The sequence below is a fragment of the Podarcis cretensis genome (genome assembly GCF_951804945.1).
Source record: "Podarcis cretensis genome assembly, chromosome: 3".
NCBI lineage: Eukaryota > Metazoa > Chordata > Lepidosauria > Squamata > Lacertidae > Podarcis > Podarcis cretensis.
Genome location: NC_137172.1, coordinates 41804653 through 41817541, shown reverse-complemented (window position 1 = coordinate 41817541; position 12889 = coordinate 41804653). Strand labels below are relative to the sequence as shown.

General features: G+C 42.6%; 1 protein-coding gene across 1 annotated transcript in view; it reads right to left on the bottom strand.

Annotated features, from left to right (window-relative positions):
* Positions 1-12375, bottom strand: part of RMDN2 (regulator of microtubule dynamics 2) — a 29295-nt gene extending 16920 nt beyond the window's left edge. Inside the window, exons 1-5 of the mRNA XM_079969550.1 lie at positions 12127-12375; positions 10230-10696; positions 5834-6029; positions 4636-4738; positions 3846-3906 (exon numbers count right to left, since the gene is read on the bottom strand). Coding sequence (XP_079825676.1) covers positions 3846-3906; positions 4636-4738; positions 5834-6029; positions 10230-10684 — 815 coding nt within the window. The 5' untranslated portion in view covers positions 10685-10696; positions 12127-12375. The remainder of the gene's footprint in view (positions 1-3845; positions 3907-4635; positions 4739-5833; positions 6030-10229; positions 10697-12126) is intronic.
* Positions 12376-12889: the final 514 nt, after the last annotated feature.

Sequence of the window (12889 nt, the reverse complement as noted above, 5' to 3'; positions counted from 1 at the left end):
TCCCAAAATGTAGGTAGTCAATTACAATTAGCTTACAGCTGAGGAACAATGATTAGCAGCACTAGGGTGCTTCCAGACCAGAGGGCTTTCATGACTCACAAGCTAGTCCCATCCTTGCAAGGAAAAAATCTAAGAGCTGGCAGAGCATGATTTTCCAGCAGTTGAGGTCTTCAATAGAGGAAAGTCATTTAGATCAGGTGCAATAGATTAGTAACTTCTGCACTATCTCCATGCAAAAACACACCAAAAAAAAACCAAATTTGTTTGCAAAACTCTAAATCAACTTCTGGTAAGCAAAACATGTTCGTAAAATGAAGATTTAACACGATCAATTACAGCTACATTCTCTGAAATAAACTCTAGAACTGCAATCCTATAAATACTGGCCAGCATGTATGCTCTATTGCACATAGTGGGACTGTGTAAACATGCATAGGATTGTGCTGCAAAGTGCATTAGCCCAGTCTACTTAAGTAATACTGGATAGAGAGTACTCATCTGTTTACTTTTCCAACCAAAGCTATGAAAAAATGATGCAAAAGCTGTTCCTCTAAATAAGAACAAATCAGTAGAAGAAAAGTAAAAAAGGACAACTGAGGTTGTAAATTGAATACATGGAAGTTCAAGTATGGCTTTTTGATATGGCATATGCTCAGAAAATGTGTATTCAAGATTCATAGCTATTCCCTCCTAACTGATTCAACCTGAAGCATAGCCTTCTCTACAGTTTCAAACTATTCTTTTTCCAGTATACCTGTTATAATATAAAGGGTGGATATTAAAAGCTACATAGTAAAATCACTAGGGATAAACACCATCAGGATAGGGATCAACATCCTGTCCCCATCACAAATGGATGTGCTAACTACAACTGTCCATGAATGAAAGAGGCACATGTTACTTGCTGATGTAGTACGATTCAACCTATGCAGTGAGCTGCATGGGGGATCTGACCAGGGACCAATGACTACTGAAGCGAACGGAATCAACATAAAGACACAGACCTTGCAGGGAGGACATCTCATGAGGATCAGAAATAAATAATTGTGAAGGTTGCTAGTGGTTTTTAAAAACCGATCTTAGGTCCATGATACACAGCACGGTTCAAAAATAAAGTTTGAAAAAGCATGCGTAAATAGAGGAAATTAACTGGAGTTTAAAGAAGGTTATCCAATAAAGCTACAAAGGAGGGAGGCTAGAAACTGGTTGAAGGTAATAATGCAGAGTAGTTAGAAAAGAAACTGGCTGTAATTCTACACACACACTTGTGAGGAGTAAATCCTACTGAACTCAGTAGGACTTACTTCTGAATAGACATGCCTAGAATTACGCTGGTGGAGGATAATAATACAGTTAAGGGAAAGTGAATGGGAAAATGTCAAACGTGACAATGATTCTGAAGGAAACTGAGTTGTGCATGTAAGTTTTATGTCTCAAGTATATTCCTAGACTTCTACCAGCATGGGAAGATACAAAAGATGGCAGCGCCAGACACAAAATTAAAGGGAAGGGTGGAGATGTATGGATGTCATCAAGAGGCATTTGGGCTGCAACCTCATGAACAGGGAGACTTCTTGCTCACTTAAGTCATGTAGCTGTCAGCAGCACAGGCAACCTCGGTGGACTGTGAAATCACAATAAAAACAACTTGGCTCTGAAATAGGAGGAAGCCAGGGAGAAAGAAGGATCATGAGGGCCACCTAATGGTCGAGTTAGGGATCCGCAAGTAACTCAGAAGCCACTGCTCAGGTTTCCGTTACTTTGAAACAGGGCTGACTCTAGCAGGAGGCAAAGTGAAGCATTAGATTTGGGGTACCAGAAGAGTTTGGATTTGATATCCCGCCTTTCACTCCCTTTTAAGGAGTCTCAAAGCGGCTAACATTCTCCTTTCCCTTCCTCCCCCACAACAAACACTCTGTGAGGTGAGTGGGGCTGAGAGACTTCAGAGAAGCGTGACTGGCCCAAGGTCACCCAGCAGCTGGATGTGGAGGAGCGGGGAATCGAACCCGGTTCCCCAGATTACGAGACTACTGCTCTTAACCACTACACCACACACTACCATTGATTTTGGGCTGTGTTTTAACTACAAGATGTCATTGAGATTTCCCTTCTCGGGTGCCAAAACATTGTGGGCTGACCCTGATCTTTATAGAGGTTTGAAACATTACTTGTCCTTCCTCCTCTTTTTCTCTGCATTTAGATGAAAACACAAGGAGTTCGCTATACAGGCTGTATAACACAGGCAGCATTTCAGTTCCATGTAGGTAAGAATATTCACAACACATGTGGATCTCACGTGTTATAACTGCACATATTTTCCTGTATATATTGGGAAGATGTGAGTGGCTGAGACCTCCTACCACACATCTGTGTGTATAGACATTCTCTGCATGTACAAAATGCAGTGAGATGGAATATAGGAAACTGCCTCATAGAGAGTCAGAGCACTGGTCCATCCAGCTTAGCACTGACTGGCAGTGGGCCTCCATCATTTCAGACAAGAATCTTCTCCAGCCTTACCTGGAGAGGCCAGAGATTGAACCTGGGACCTTCTGTTATGTCCCACATGTGTTCTACATGGGACTAAGATCCTTCCCCACACTTTCGCTTTAGGATAGAGTGAAATTTGTCCCAATCAATATGAATTCAAGTCTCTTGGTCCAAAAGTATTGCAGAGCTTCACACTGGCATGCCTAAATGTGCTTCCCTCAGCAATTTGGGGGGTTGTTGTTGTTTAGTCGTGTCCGACTCTTCGTCACCCCATGGACCAGAGCACGCCAAGCACTCCTGTCTTCCATTGCCTCCCACAGTTTGGTCAAACTCATGCTGCTAGCTTCGAGAACACTGTCCAACCATCTTATCCTCTGTCGTCCCCTTCTCCTTGTGCCCTCCATCTTTCCCAACATCAGGGTCTTTTCCCGGGAGCCTTCTCTTCTCGTGAGGTGGCCAAAGTATTGGAGCCTCAGCTTCAGGATTTGTCCTTCCAGTGAGCACTCAGGGCTGATTTCCTTCAGAATGGATAGGTTTGATCTTCTTGCAGTCCATGGGACTCTCAAGAGTCTCCTCCAGCACCATAATTCAAAAGCATCAATTCTTTGGCGATCAGCCTTCTTTATGGTCCAGCTCTCACTTCCATACATCACTACTGAGAAAACCATAGCTTTAAGTATACGGACCTTTGTTGGCAAGGTGATGTCTCTGCTTTTTAAGATGCTGTCTTTGGGGGGAGATATGCTTAAATGGGAAGAGAGTCTGAATGCAAGTGCCCTTATAACTCTGGAAAGATCAAATCTATTGAACCCCTTTTTATTAATTCCCAGAATGATCAGATGCATTTTACGTCCTTTTAACTCCTTTCAGATCAAAATGCATCTACAATGGAACCTCAACTTACATCCGCCTCTTCTCACGGATGTTCTAAGTTGTGACCGCGGCAAACCCGGAAGTAAACACTGGGCTTGCTACAATTTGCACATGCGCAGAAGCGGCTTCTGCCATCTGCGTGTGCGCACAAGTGGCTGCCACTGTCTATGCATGCGCAGAAATATGCTGCCACCGAATGCGCACGCACACAATGGCACCTCTACTAGCATCTGGTTTTGCCCAGCGGACGGGCCTCCGGAATGGATTATGATCATAAGTAGAGGTTCAACTGTATTGCTTTCAGTGTGGCCTATTTTAGTTTATTTTATGTTACTTTTATTGATTTTATTTTACCCTATTATACACATTTGGATAATGTGTTCTACGTGGTTCGTGTTTACTTATTTCTTGCTTTCTTAATACTGGTCATTGGCTATAACAACAAAGATTTGATTCGATGGATCCAAGTCCTTCAGACTTACCACTGGTGACTCTCAGCACTTGATGGATCCAGGTTTACAGCATTTTCACTCACAAGCTTTCCTGCAAAAGATGCATCACAGAACATAAAAGTACTATTCGTGATATAACAATAAACCTGACCATATTAGCTGAAGAACATGCTATGCAATATAAAGATAACAATACAGTCGTACCTTCAAAGTCAAACGGAATCTGTTCTGAAAGTTCGTTCGACTTCCAAAACGTTTGACTTCCAAGGCGCGGCTTCCAAGGGCTGCAGAATTGGAAGCTGCTGAAGCCATGCCAGACATTCGGCTTCTGAAAATCATTCGAAAACCGGAACAATCACTTCCGGTTTTCGATCGTTCGGGAGTCGAAACGTTTGAGTTTACAGGCATTCGGCTTCCATGGTTCCACCATAGTTAGTTATAGTTTGTGAGCCACCCTGTGATCTTTGGATGATGGGAGGTATATAAATTTAATAAAATAATAATTAATGGGCAAAGTTGAACTTTATAAAGCCAGTTCAAAGGTTAACTGGCTTAAAACGATTATCACTAATCTTAACCATGTTTGCCCTGAAACAAGTCTCAGTTATTTTAGTGGGACATGGGTAACCATGCCTAGAACTGTGTCTAGTAACTGAAAAACAACCCAGGTATGAAGAGAAAACTCCTATCATGATAGTTTTTTAAAAGGATTGGTGCTCAGCCCTTCTGCTGGCTCCAGTATCCTCCAAGTGAAACACAGGGCTGGAGCAGGGGAACCTAATCCTCTGGTGTTATAAGCTCAGTACACAACTCAGCTGACCTTTGGATGCATAGTCCTTTTTTTCTTCAGCCTCTGTGGTTATTGCAAACATGTCTCCATAAGCTCGGGCAAGCCTCCAAAGAAAGCCAGTATGATTTCTATACTGCAGGTAAACAGAATTTGATACATTAGATTGCCTTCACCACATATTTCTTTTGCCACAATTAAAATTAAAATTAAAACAGTGGAATTTGCTGCCAAGGAGTGTGGTGGAGTCTCCTTCTTTAGAGGTCTTTAAACAGAGGCTTGACAACCATATGTCAGGAGTGCTCTGATGGTGTTTCCTGCTTGGCAGGGGGTTGGACTCGATGGTCCTTGTGGTCTCTTCCAACTCTATGATTCTATGATTCCAAAATACCTATTATGCTAGCCCTCGCTTGTTATTCTGCACATATTAAAGCTTATTGTATTCTAATTCACTCTATTCAGCCACTGATTTCTTTTGTTGGTCTTTCCAGATACTTCTGAGGAACAACAAATAGGGCTTTGAAATAAACAGCCACTGCAAATCCATAATTTTTTCCAGTTACCCTCCAACAAAATGGAGAATTGTTGCTAGTTCTGCAGAATCCAGGCACCTTCTGCTGAAGTAGAGATTATGTTGCTGGAATGTCACATTTGTTTAGTGTTCTAGCCACAACATTTTGTGGCTGAGAAAATCTAATTCTTCTATCAGAGCAAGGACTGAGTTGTAATAATTTCCTGTGGCACCTTCTGCGGTACCTCCTTTAATTTTAACATTAAAAAGGTAAAGGTAAAGGGACCCCTGACTGCTAGGTCCAGTCGTGGCCGACTCTGGGGTTGCGGCGCTCATCTCGCTTTATTGGCTGAGGGAGCCGGTGTACAGTTTCCAGGCCATGTGGCCAGCAGGACTAAGCCGCTTCTGCCAAACCAGAGCAGCGCATGGAAACACCGTTTACCTTCCCACCAGAGCGGTCCCTATTTATCTACTTGCACTTTGATGTGTTTTCAAACTGCTAGGTTGGCAGGAGCAGGGACCGAGCAACGGGAGCTCACCCTGTCGCGGGGATTCGAACCGCTGACCTTCTGATCGGCAAGTCCTAGGCTCTGTGGTTTAACCCACAGTGCCACCCGCGTCCCAATTTTAACATTACATAAACATTAAAGAGAATGACATATAGCGCACTGAATTATAGCTTTTAGTATGAAATGTTTGCGTGGCGTGGACCCTTTATACCTTTTCCTCATTTTCAAGCAGCAGTTTGAAGCTCTCCCTTTTCTCTTTGTCTGAACCATAATGCAACCTGTCCGCATTCTGTAGAAGATTAAATAATTCTATCTTCTCTTCAGGTGCCAGAGGAGATGTGGGAGAACTGATCCATCCTTTTTCTTCCTCAGACTCTCCTTCAGTGTCAGTATGAGCTGTAATGTAGCTAAAACACAAAGGATTTTGTGGGTGGGAATAGCTTAACTTCTCCTAAAGGCGACAAAAGCCAGCACTCTTAGCAACTTTAACAATTTTACCAGTTATGCCATCTTAAGAAAGTTGCTCAGTTAATGGAAATTAGAGAAAGAGAGAGAAGAAGCCATACTTTGTAATATCAATTGTGCTTTTGCAGAATACAGGCAACTCCCCATTTACACAGGGGTTGGGTTCTGAGGCACTGCATGTTTAAGTGAAATCTGCTAAAATGTATTCTTCTGCTAAAGTGCCCGCTTCTACTGTATAAAAAGGTAAAGGGACCCCTGACCATTAGGTCCAGTCGTGGCCGACTCTGGGGTTGCGGTGCTCATCTCGCTTTATTGGCTTCCGGGTCATGTGGCCAGCATGACTAAGCCGCTTCTGGCGAACCAGAGCAGCACACGGAAACGCTATTTACCTTCCCGCCGGAGCGGTACCTATTTATCTACTTACACTTTGACATGCTTTTGAACTGCTAGGTTGGCAGGAGCAGGGACCGAGCAACGGGAGCTCACCCCGTTGCGGGGATTCAAACCGCCGACCTTCTGATCGGCAAGTCCTAGGCTCTGTGGTTTAACCCACAGTGCCCCCCGTGTCCCGTTTCTACTGTATACCACTATTAAAAACCAATTTTTCATTGTTACCTTCTATGCACCCACTGGGTTTTTAAAGCAGCATTTTCCCGATGCCAAAACAACAAATTACTTCGGACACTGACTGAATTCAGTGAACCTTAAGTCTGAATGCAGTGAAATGCTAATGATAAGCATTTTTCCAACGCATACTACCCACTCCTTTTGTTTCTGGTGCAATACTTATGCTTTAAATTAGAGAGCAAAAGAGATTTCACTTGTTGAAAGCTACCAACTGAAAGTGCTTTAAGACCCTGAGCAATAGCAAAGATAAAAATTTACTATGTGGGATTACAGGTCCCTTCATGATACCATCTACTTTGCTGCTAGCAGCATTTCGGCACCACATCAAATACCCTTCCAGGGTTATAGGCATAGCAATCAATGTTGCTCACCAAGACCTTGAGATGAGGAAAGTTATCTCTTTCCTGCCAACAAAAACAGTTCCAGGCTTAAAAAACAAAGACATTCTGTCAAGGCCTTGTTCTCACAAGGTTGAAAAGTTTGTAATGGATATTACAAGATTTGCTGTACAAATAAAAATTAACGCATCAAGACGTTTTCATATGATGCATCAAGTACTTATTCTTGGAGTTCTTATTAAGTTTGCAACAATTTTGAGTGGGCTCCCCCCCCCACCCCCGCATGCCATAAGTACCACTTTTTAGTTTCTGCAAATGCTAGACAAAATCAAGTCAAGACAGGGAGTGGGAAAGTGAGGAGACAGTGTAATTCATAGTTTATCTTCCCAGCTTAGATTACAAACAAAGGAAGGTCATATATGTCAAGAGGACATTTCTAGGCAAACCAAAACCTTTGCACCTTGAATTTGGCCTGGTTTTCATCTATGCAGGTATGGCAGGGTCCCAATGCTCTCCACACTTCTGGGGATCCCAAGAGAGCCACAAGGAAGGGAAAGGGTTTTGGGGGTGGGGGTGGGGGGGGCGGTAGGGGAATGTAGCCACTGAATGAAGTTAACTGGGAGTTCTCCATTTCCTTCTCCCTCTGCCTGTGAATGCTAGTCAGTGCTCTGAAGAATTAGTGCATAGAACACCAACAGACTGAAATATATATTCAAAAACTAACCAAGCAACTTGAGCAAGGAAAACATTTTACAATCAGCATTTCAGTTGCCTGCTTTTCTTTTCTGTAATTTATACATAAAACATTAAAGGTTGTCACCTGTATGGATCATTCCAATATTTGTTTGGTGTAATGCAAGTTAAAAACTGACACCACCAGTCACTCATCCATGTATTGTGTACTGTACAAAAAAATGCTCCCACAAAGATAAAAGCGGTGACCTTCATATGATTGCCCTCTAGTGGCCAATTCTCAGACCGGTCCTATTGAAACATGATGCACTGGAGGAGAACGTCAAGACTGCAAGAAGTTTTGTAAGGAGGACTATTAGAAATATTGCAAGAAAGACTATGAGGAGAATTATTTGTTAATGGCAATTAAGAGTAATAGAGAATATAAGAAATGCAGAATAAGTGATAAAGAACGAAAAATCATCAGAGGTGTTGACGGAAGTCTAAAACATTGCATAAGATAAGAAGTTACGTTATATGACTTTTGGAAATGATACGTTACAAAAGTAATAAAAATGTGTGTGTGTGTGTGTGTGTGTGTGTGTACACACACACACACGCACACACATTTTTATTAGTTTTGTATATATATATTTTGTGTATATATATATATATATATATATAATTTATCATCTGAGGCCCCTCAAAAAAGGTCCAGAGGGCGGCAATACTAGGATGGGCCTTTTCTGCAGTGGCCTTTCCCTGTTTGTGGAATGCTCTCCCCAGGGAGGCTCACCTGCCACCTTCATTACATATCTTTAGGTGCCAAACAAAAACTTTTCTCTATATTTAGGCCTTTGGCTGATTAAATTGTGATTTAATTTAATCTATTTTCTGATTTAATTAAAATTGCCTTTTAAATTGTGTGTGAGGATATTGTTCGGTTTGTTATTATGTTATGTATTTTTATACTGAAAACTACCCTGTGACCATCAGGTGAATGAATGAATGAATGAACAAAAAAATGAGCAAGCAAGCAAGCAAGCAAACAAACAAACAAACAAACAAACAGTAAATTGAATCCACTTACTCTGAAGCAAATCCAGCAAAGAGAGGGCAGAATAAGGAGTCTTGGCAAATGTGTTTCTAGAGCTGTCACAAGCCACTCTCGGTACTCAAATATTAGCACTTATTTGATAAATAATTGCACAGAAACAACAATATAATGTATCTAGGCAAATACTACATTATTAGCTTGGTTATGATACAATTAAAAGCATGCACAGAAACTTTGTTATCTAAGTTGAGGCTGTCTTTTTTGTGTTCCATTGAAATTAAGAGCTACTTCACAATCTCTTCTCCCAGAGGTCTGCTTTGTTATGATTTTTGGGGGTTTGTTTTGCTATGTTTCATTACCTTTTCCCTTCTTACTAAAGTTGTACTGATCAATGGAAACTGCCTTGGTTTTACAAGGTGGGAAGGCACAGCTTATGCCTTCTATTAAATACATAATACATAGTACATCAACATGCACCTACAACACCAGATATGACAGTCTGGTGGATATTTTTCTGAGTGGAATTTCTGGCACAAGCACACTGCTGTAGGTTTAAATTTTATAGTGAATTGGAATTAACTAAACCATTTCCAGGCAATGTCAGCCCTGGAAAGTGATACAGGAGCGATCCAGTATTAGATATTATCGGCAGAAGTGCCGATACAAAAGCAGAAGGGATAACGTTTCACCAAAGGAATTGTATTTTCCATTGTTAACAGCTCTTAATATGGGAGGAGATCAAGAAGTGCAAGTTCTACTCAGCTGCAATGCTAAAGGTTTCTGGAGTTGAAGCAAACCAAGGAGCACAACTAGTGCGTAATATTTGAAAACAATCATACAAAAGCCAAACTGAGGGCGAGTTTGCAAGAGCAAAGGCAATACATCCCTTTGCCATAGGCTTTCCTAAAATATACTGATATTTGAAAGGTTTTGGGCTACTTCATGCAATGCAAACTGGCTGGATTTCTTGGTTGCTCTGGGTTGCCTTGGGCAAGATAAAGCAATTAACAAATGTAATAAATAATAATAGTACTAATAAAATGTTGAGATTGCAGGTTACCTGCCACTGATTTCCAATATTGCTTCCCCCCCTGCCTTGGGGTGGGCAGCTAGCTCTGGTTTAAAACAAAACACTTCCCACCACAGCTTCACCTGAAGAGACTGAGCCTCAGACTCGTACCCCACTCCCATTTTCCTTCAGCAATGCCACAGAGATCAGAAACATTTGCTTCTGTTTCCAATGGCAAATTGCCATTATAACTGAACCAGGAGCTGCTGTTTGGATAACTACAGGTAAAGCTAACAAGCCATGATCTAGAGAGTGGATTTGCAAATTACTTACACTCAAAATAGTGATTTTATATATATATATATATATATATATATATATATATATATATATATAATTAGAGGTTGGGATAGACCTGAAATAATTCATAAATACCTACCCGCCTTCACTTTCTGCTTCTTCAGAACTGTTGGTATCTGACACACCTTTGCCAATCTCAGTCTTCCTCTTCTTTGTTCCTCTGTGCAAAGGGCTGCTCCTGCGAGAATCTGTTCTCCCCTGGAGTTCATCCCGGACAAGTTCTTCCAACTTTGGAATTGCTTCTCTCAGAAATGTTACTTCTCTCTTAAGTTCTTCCACAGTTGCTATTAAACCATTCATTTTTTCCAGTACCTGAAGCTGCCTTCCTTGCAATAGCATCACAGTTCCTCGTTCATTATGAGTTTCATGTGGAAAATTTACCAAGTCAAAACTGCCCTCTGAATTCAAAAAGGTTGGCAAGTACATGGCTTTACTGCATTTCTGTGTCTTTCGATACCAAATGAGGCCCAAGGTTATTCCAGCAGCCCCTGCCATTAGGCCAAATAATATTTTTTTGCTTTCGGAATAAGGCATGATTTTTCTCTTCTGAAATGATATAAAAGCCATAAGAAAACTGGGTTTACAACGTTGCATGTGAAATTCCTGGCTACTGCAATGTAGGCTATAGAGATATGACAGCTTCATTTACAAACCAGTTATACAGGGATTCTTGGTTAAGAGGCACTTAGGTCACAACCCAGAACATGCTTGCATAGGAATAAATGTGAGACAGCTTCATATGACAATTGCATAATGGGGCTGCTTTGCATTCTAAGCAATGTTTGTATTGTTCGAAACCAATCCGGGTTTTGAAGAACAATCCATTTGAACTTTGCCCTTATTGTTGCATGGTACTACCAAGCAAAAACTCAGCATATCTTTAGTATTTGTTTTGCATCATCCTCATCAGTTTCATCATCACTCCTGATCCACTCCCAAGCTAGCAATTATTTTAGTTCCATATTAAAGACATGTGCCATTCCAGTTGGCTTTCAGAGTTCAGCTAGCAAATAGACAAGAAAATCAATAGTATAATTGGTGAGCACCAGGCAACATGATTAAGTGCACTTAATTTTGCTCAGAAGTGTGGCTTGCGTTTCTATTGTCTTTTAATACCTGCATTCTCTGCCCTGAGCCTTTGGGATGCAGTCTGCTACAAAACTAATATATAATTGAAAAGTCAGAGGGAACCCAAGGCTCAGCATGCCTGAGAAAAACACGACAACTGAACAGTCCCGTCTTCTACATGCCAATTTTGTTGGAAACCAATGAGATCTACTTCCAATAAACTCTGGTTTTTATTTGGGAGAGTCACAGAGGCAGCTGGCATTGGAGAAACTGGGCAACTGTGAAGGCTGACCTCTGTAACTAGATAGCAGTTGCACAGTTTCAGCAAACTCTGGAAGTAAATGATTGTCGATGAGGAGTGAAATGATAACAGCTAATGGGGATACTTGCACGCACAGCACCCATTTAAACCACACACAAATCCTGAGAACTGTAGTTTCTAAAGGGTGCTGGGGACTGTAGCTCTGGGCTAGGAAAACTAAAGTTCCCAGAATTTGGGGGGTGGCGGCGTCAGGGCCGGATTTAGGTTTGATGAGGCCCTAAGCTACTGAAGGTAATGGGGCCCTTTATATGTCCAGCTGTCCTTTGTCAACAACAAATTGTCCCTGTTTTTTGTGTTGAATATATGCTATATGGCAAGTTATGGACCTAATAGGTATCTAAAGCCATTTGCACATAACAAAATATGCATTTTATCAAACAAATTGTTGAACTGAAATACAATTAAGAAGAAGTATATTAATAGTGGAATTTTTTTAGTGGGGCCCTAAGCTATAGCTTGTTTAGCTTATACGTAAATCTGGCACGGGGGGGGGGGAGGGTGCGGGAGGGAGATGTGCTTCAAACCCAGAGGGGTGCATGCAGCCTTCTTGCAAACAAACAGCCCTCGCGATGAAGTAGGAACTGACCTGGGCAGTCGCTTCGCCTCCCTTGAGCAAGCAGCCGGCAAACAGGCAGGACCTGAACCGAGCCCCAGAGGAAGCTGAGGAGAATGACCCTCAGGTGTCCCACACACCTAGTTCCTCCTTGGAGCGCCGCGGGCACCTGCGGAGGGTTTGCAGCGTCAGCTCTTCTTCCGCGCCAAGGCAGCCCCCCGCGAAGCTGCTTCAGCTGATTCCAAGTTGCTGCCTCAACCTCCGCCGGCTGCCAGAGCCGTCACAGAAAAGAGGCGGCGTCCGCAGCTCAAGGGGCGGCCCCAGATGCCGAGACCCGGATATTGGTGGGCGGGCGCCCTACCTGCTTGCCTGCTTCCTCGCGTCGGGGGCGGCGCGCTGTGCGCAAGCTTTTCCCTGCCGCCCAGCTGGAGGGGCGGGAGAAACGGCGGGCAGGGTGGTCACAAGCAGCCTATCCCTCCGGTTCTTGAAGGTTTCCCCTCAGGGTTAGTCCCAGGAAAGCAGCGGCCCGCCAGATGTTCTCTAGACTACAACTCCCATCATCCATGACCATTGGCCGTGCTGGCTGCGGCTGATGGGAGTTGGAGTCGATGTCTTGTGTTGTTGTTTTTGTCAGTGTCTTGGGTCCCTATTTTTGCTGCCGGGAGTTGCCTTGAGAAAAATGTGTTCAGGGTGAGTTGCCAGCGAGATCATTCTTTGCGCTCTTCTGCGTCTTGTTCAGGAGGTCTGATCCTGTGCAGGTCTATTCAGAGCAATTTTCCCCATATTCAGTGAGGCG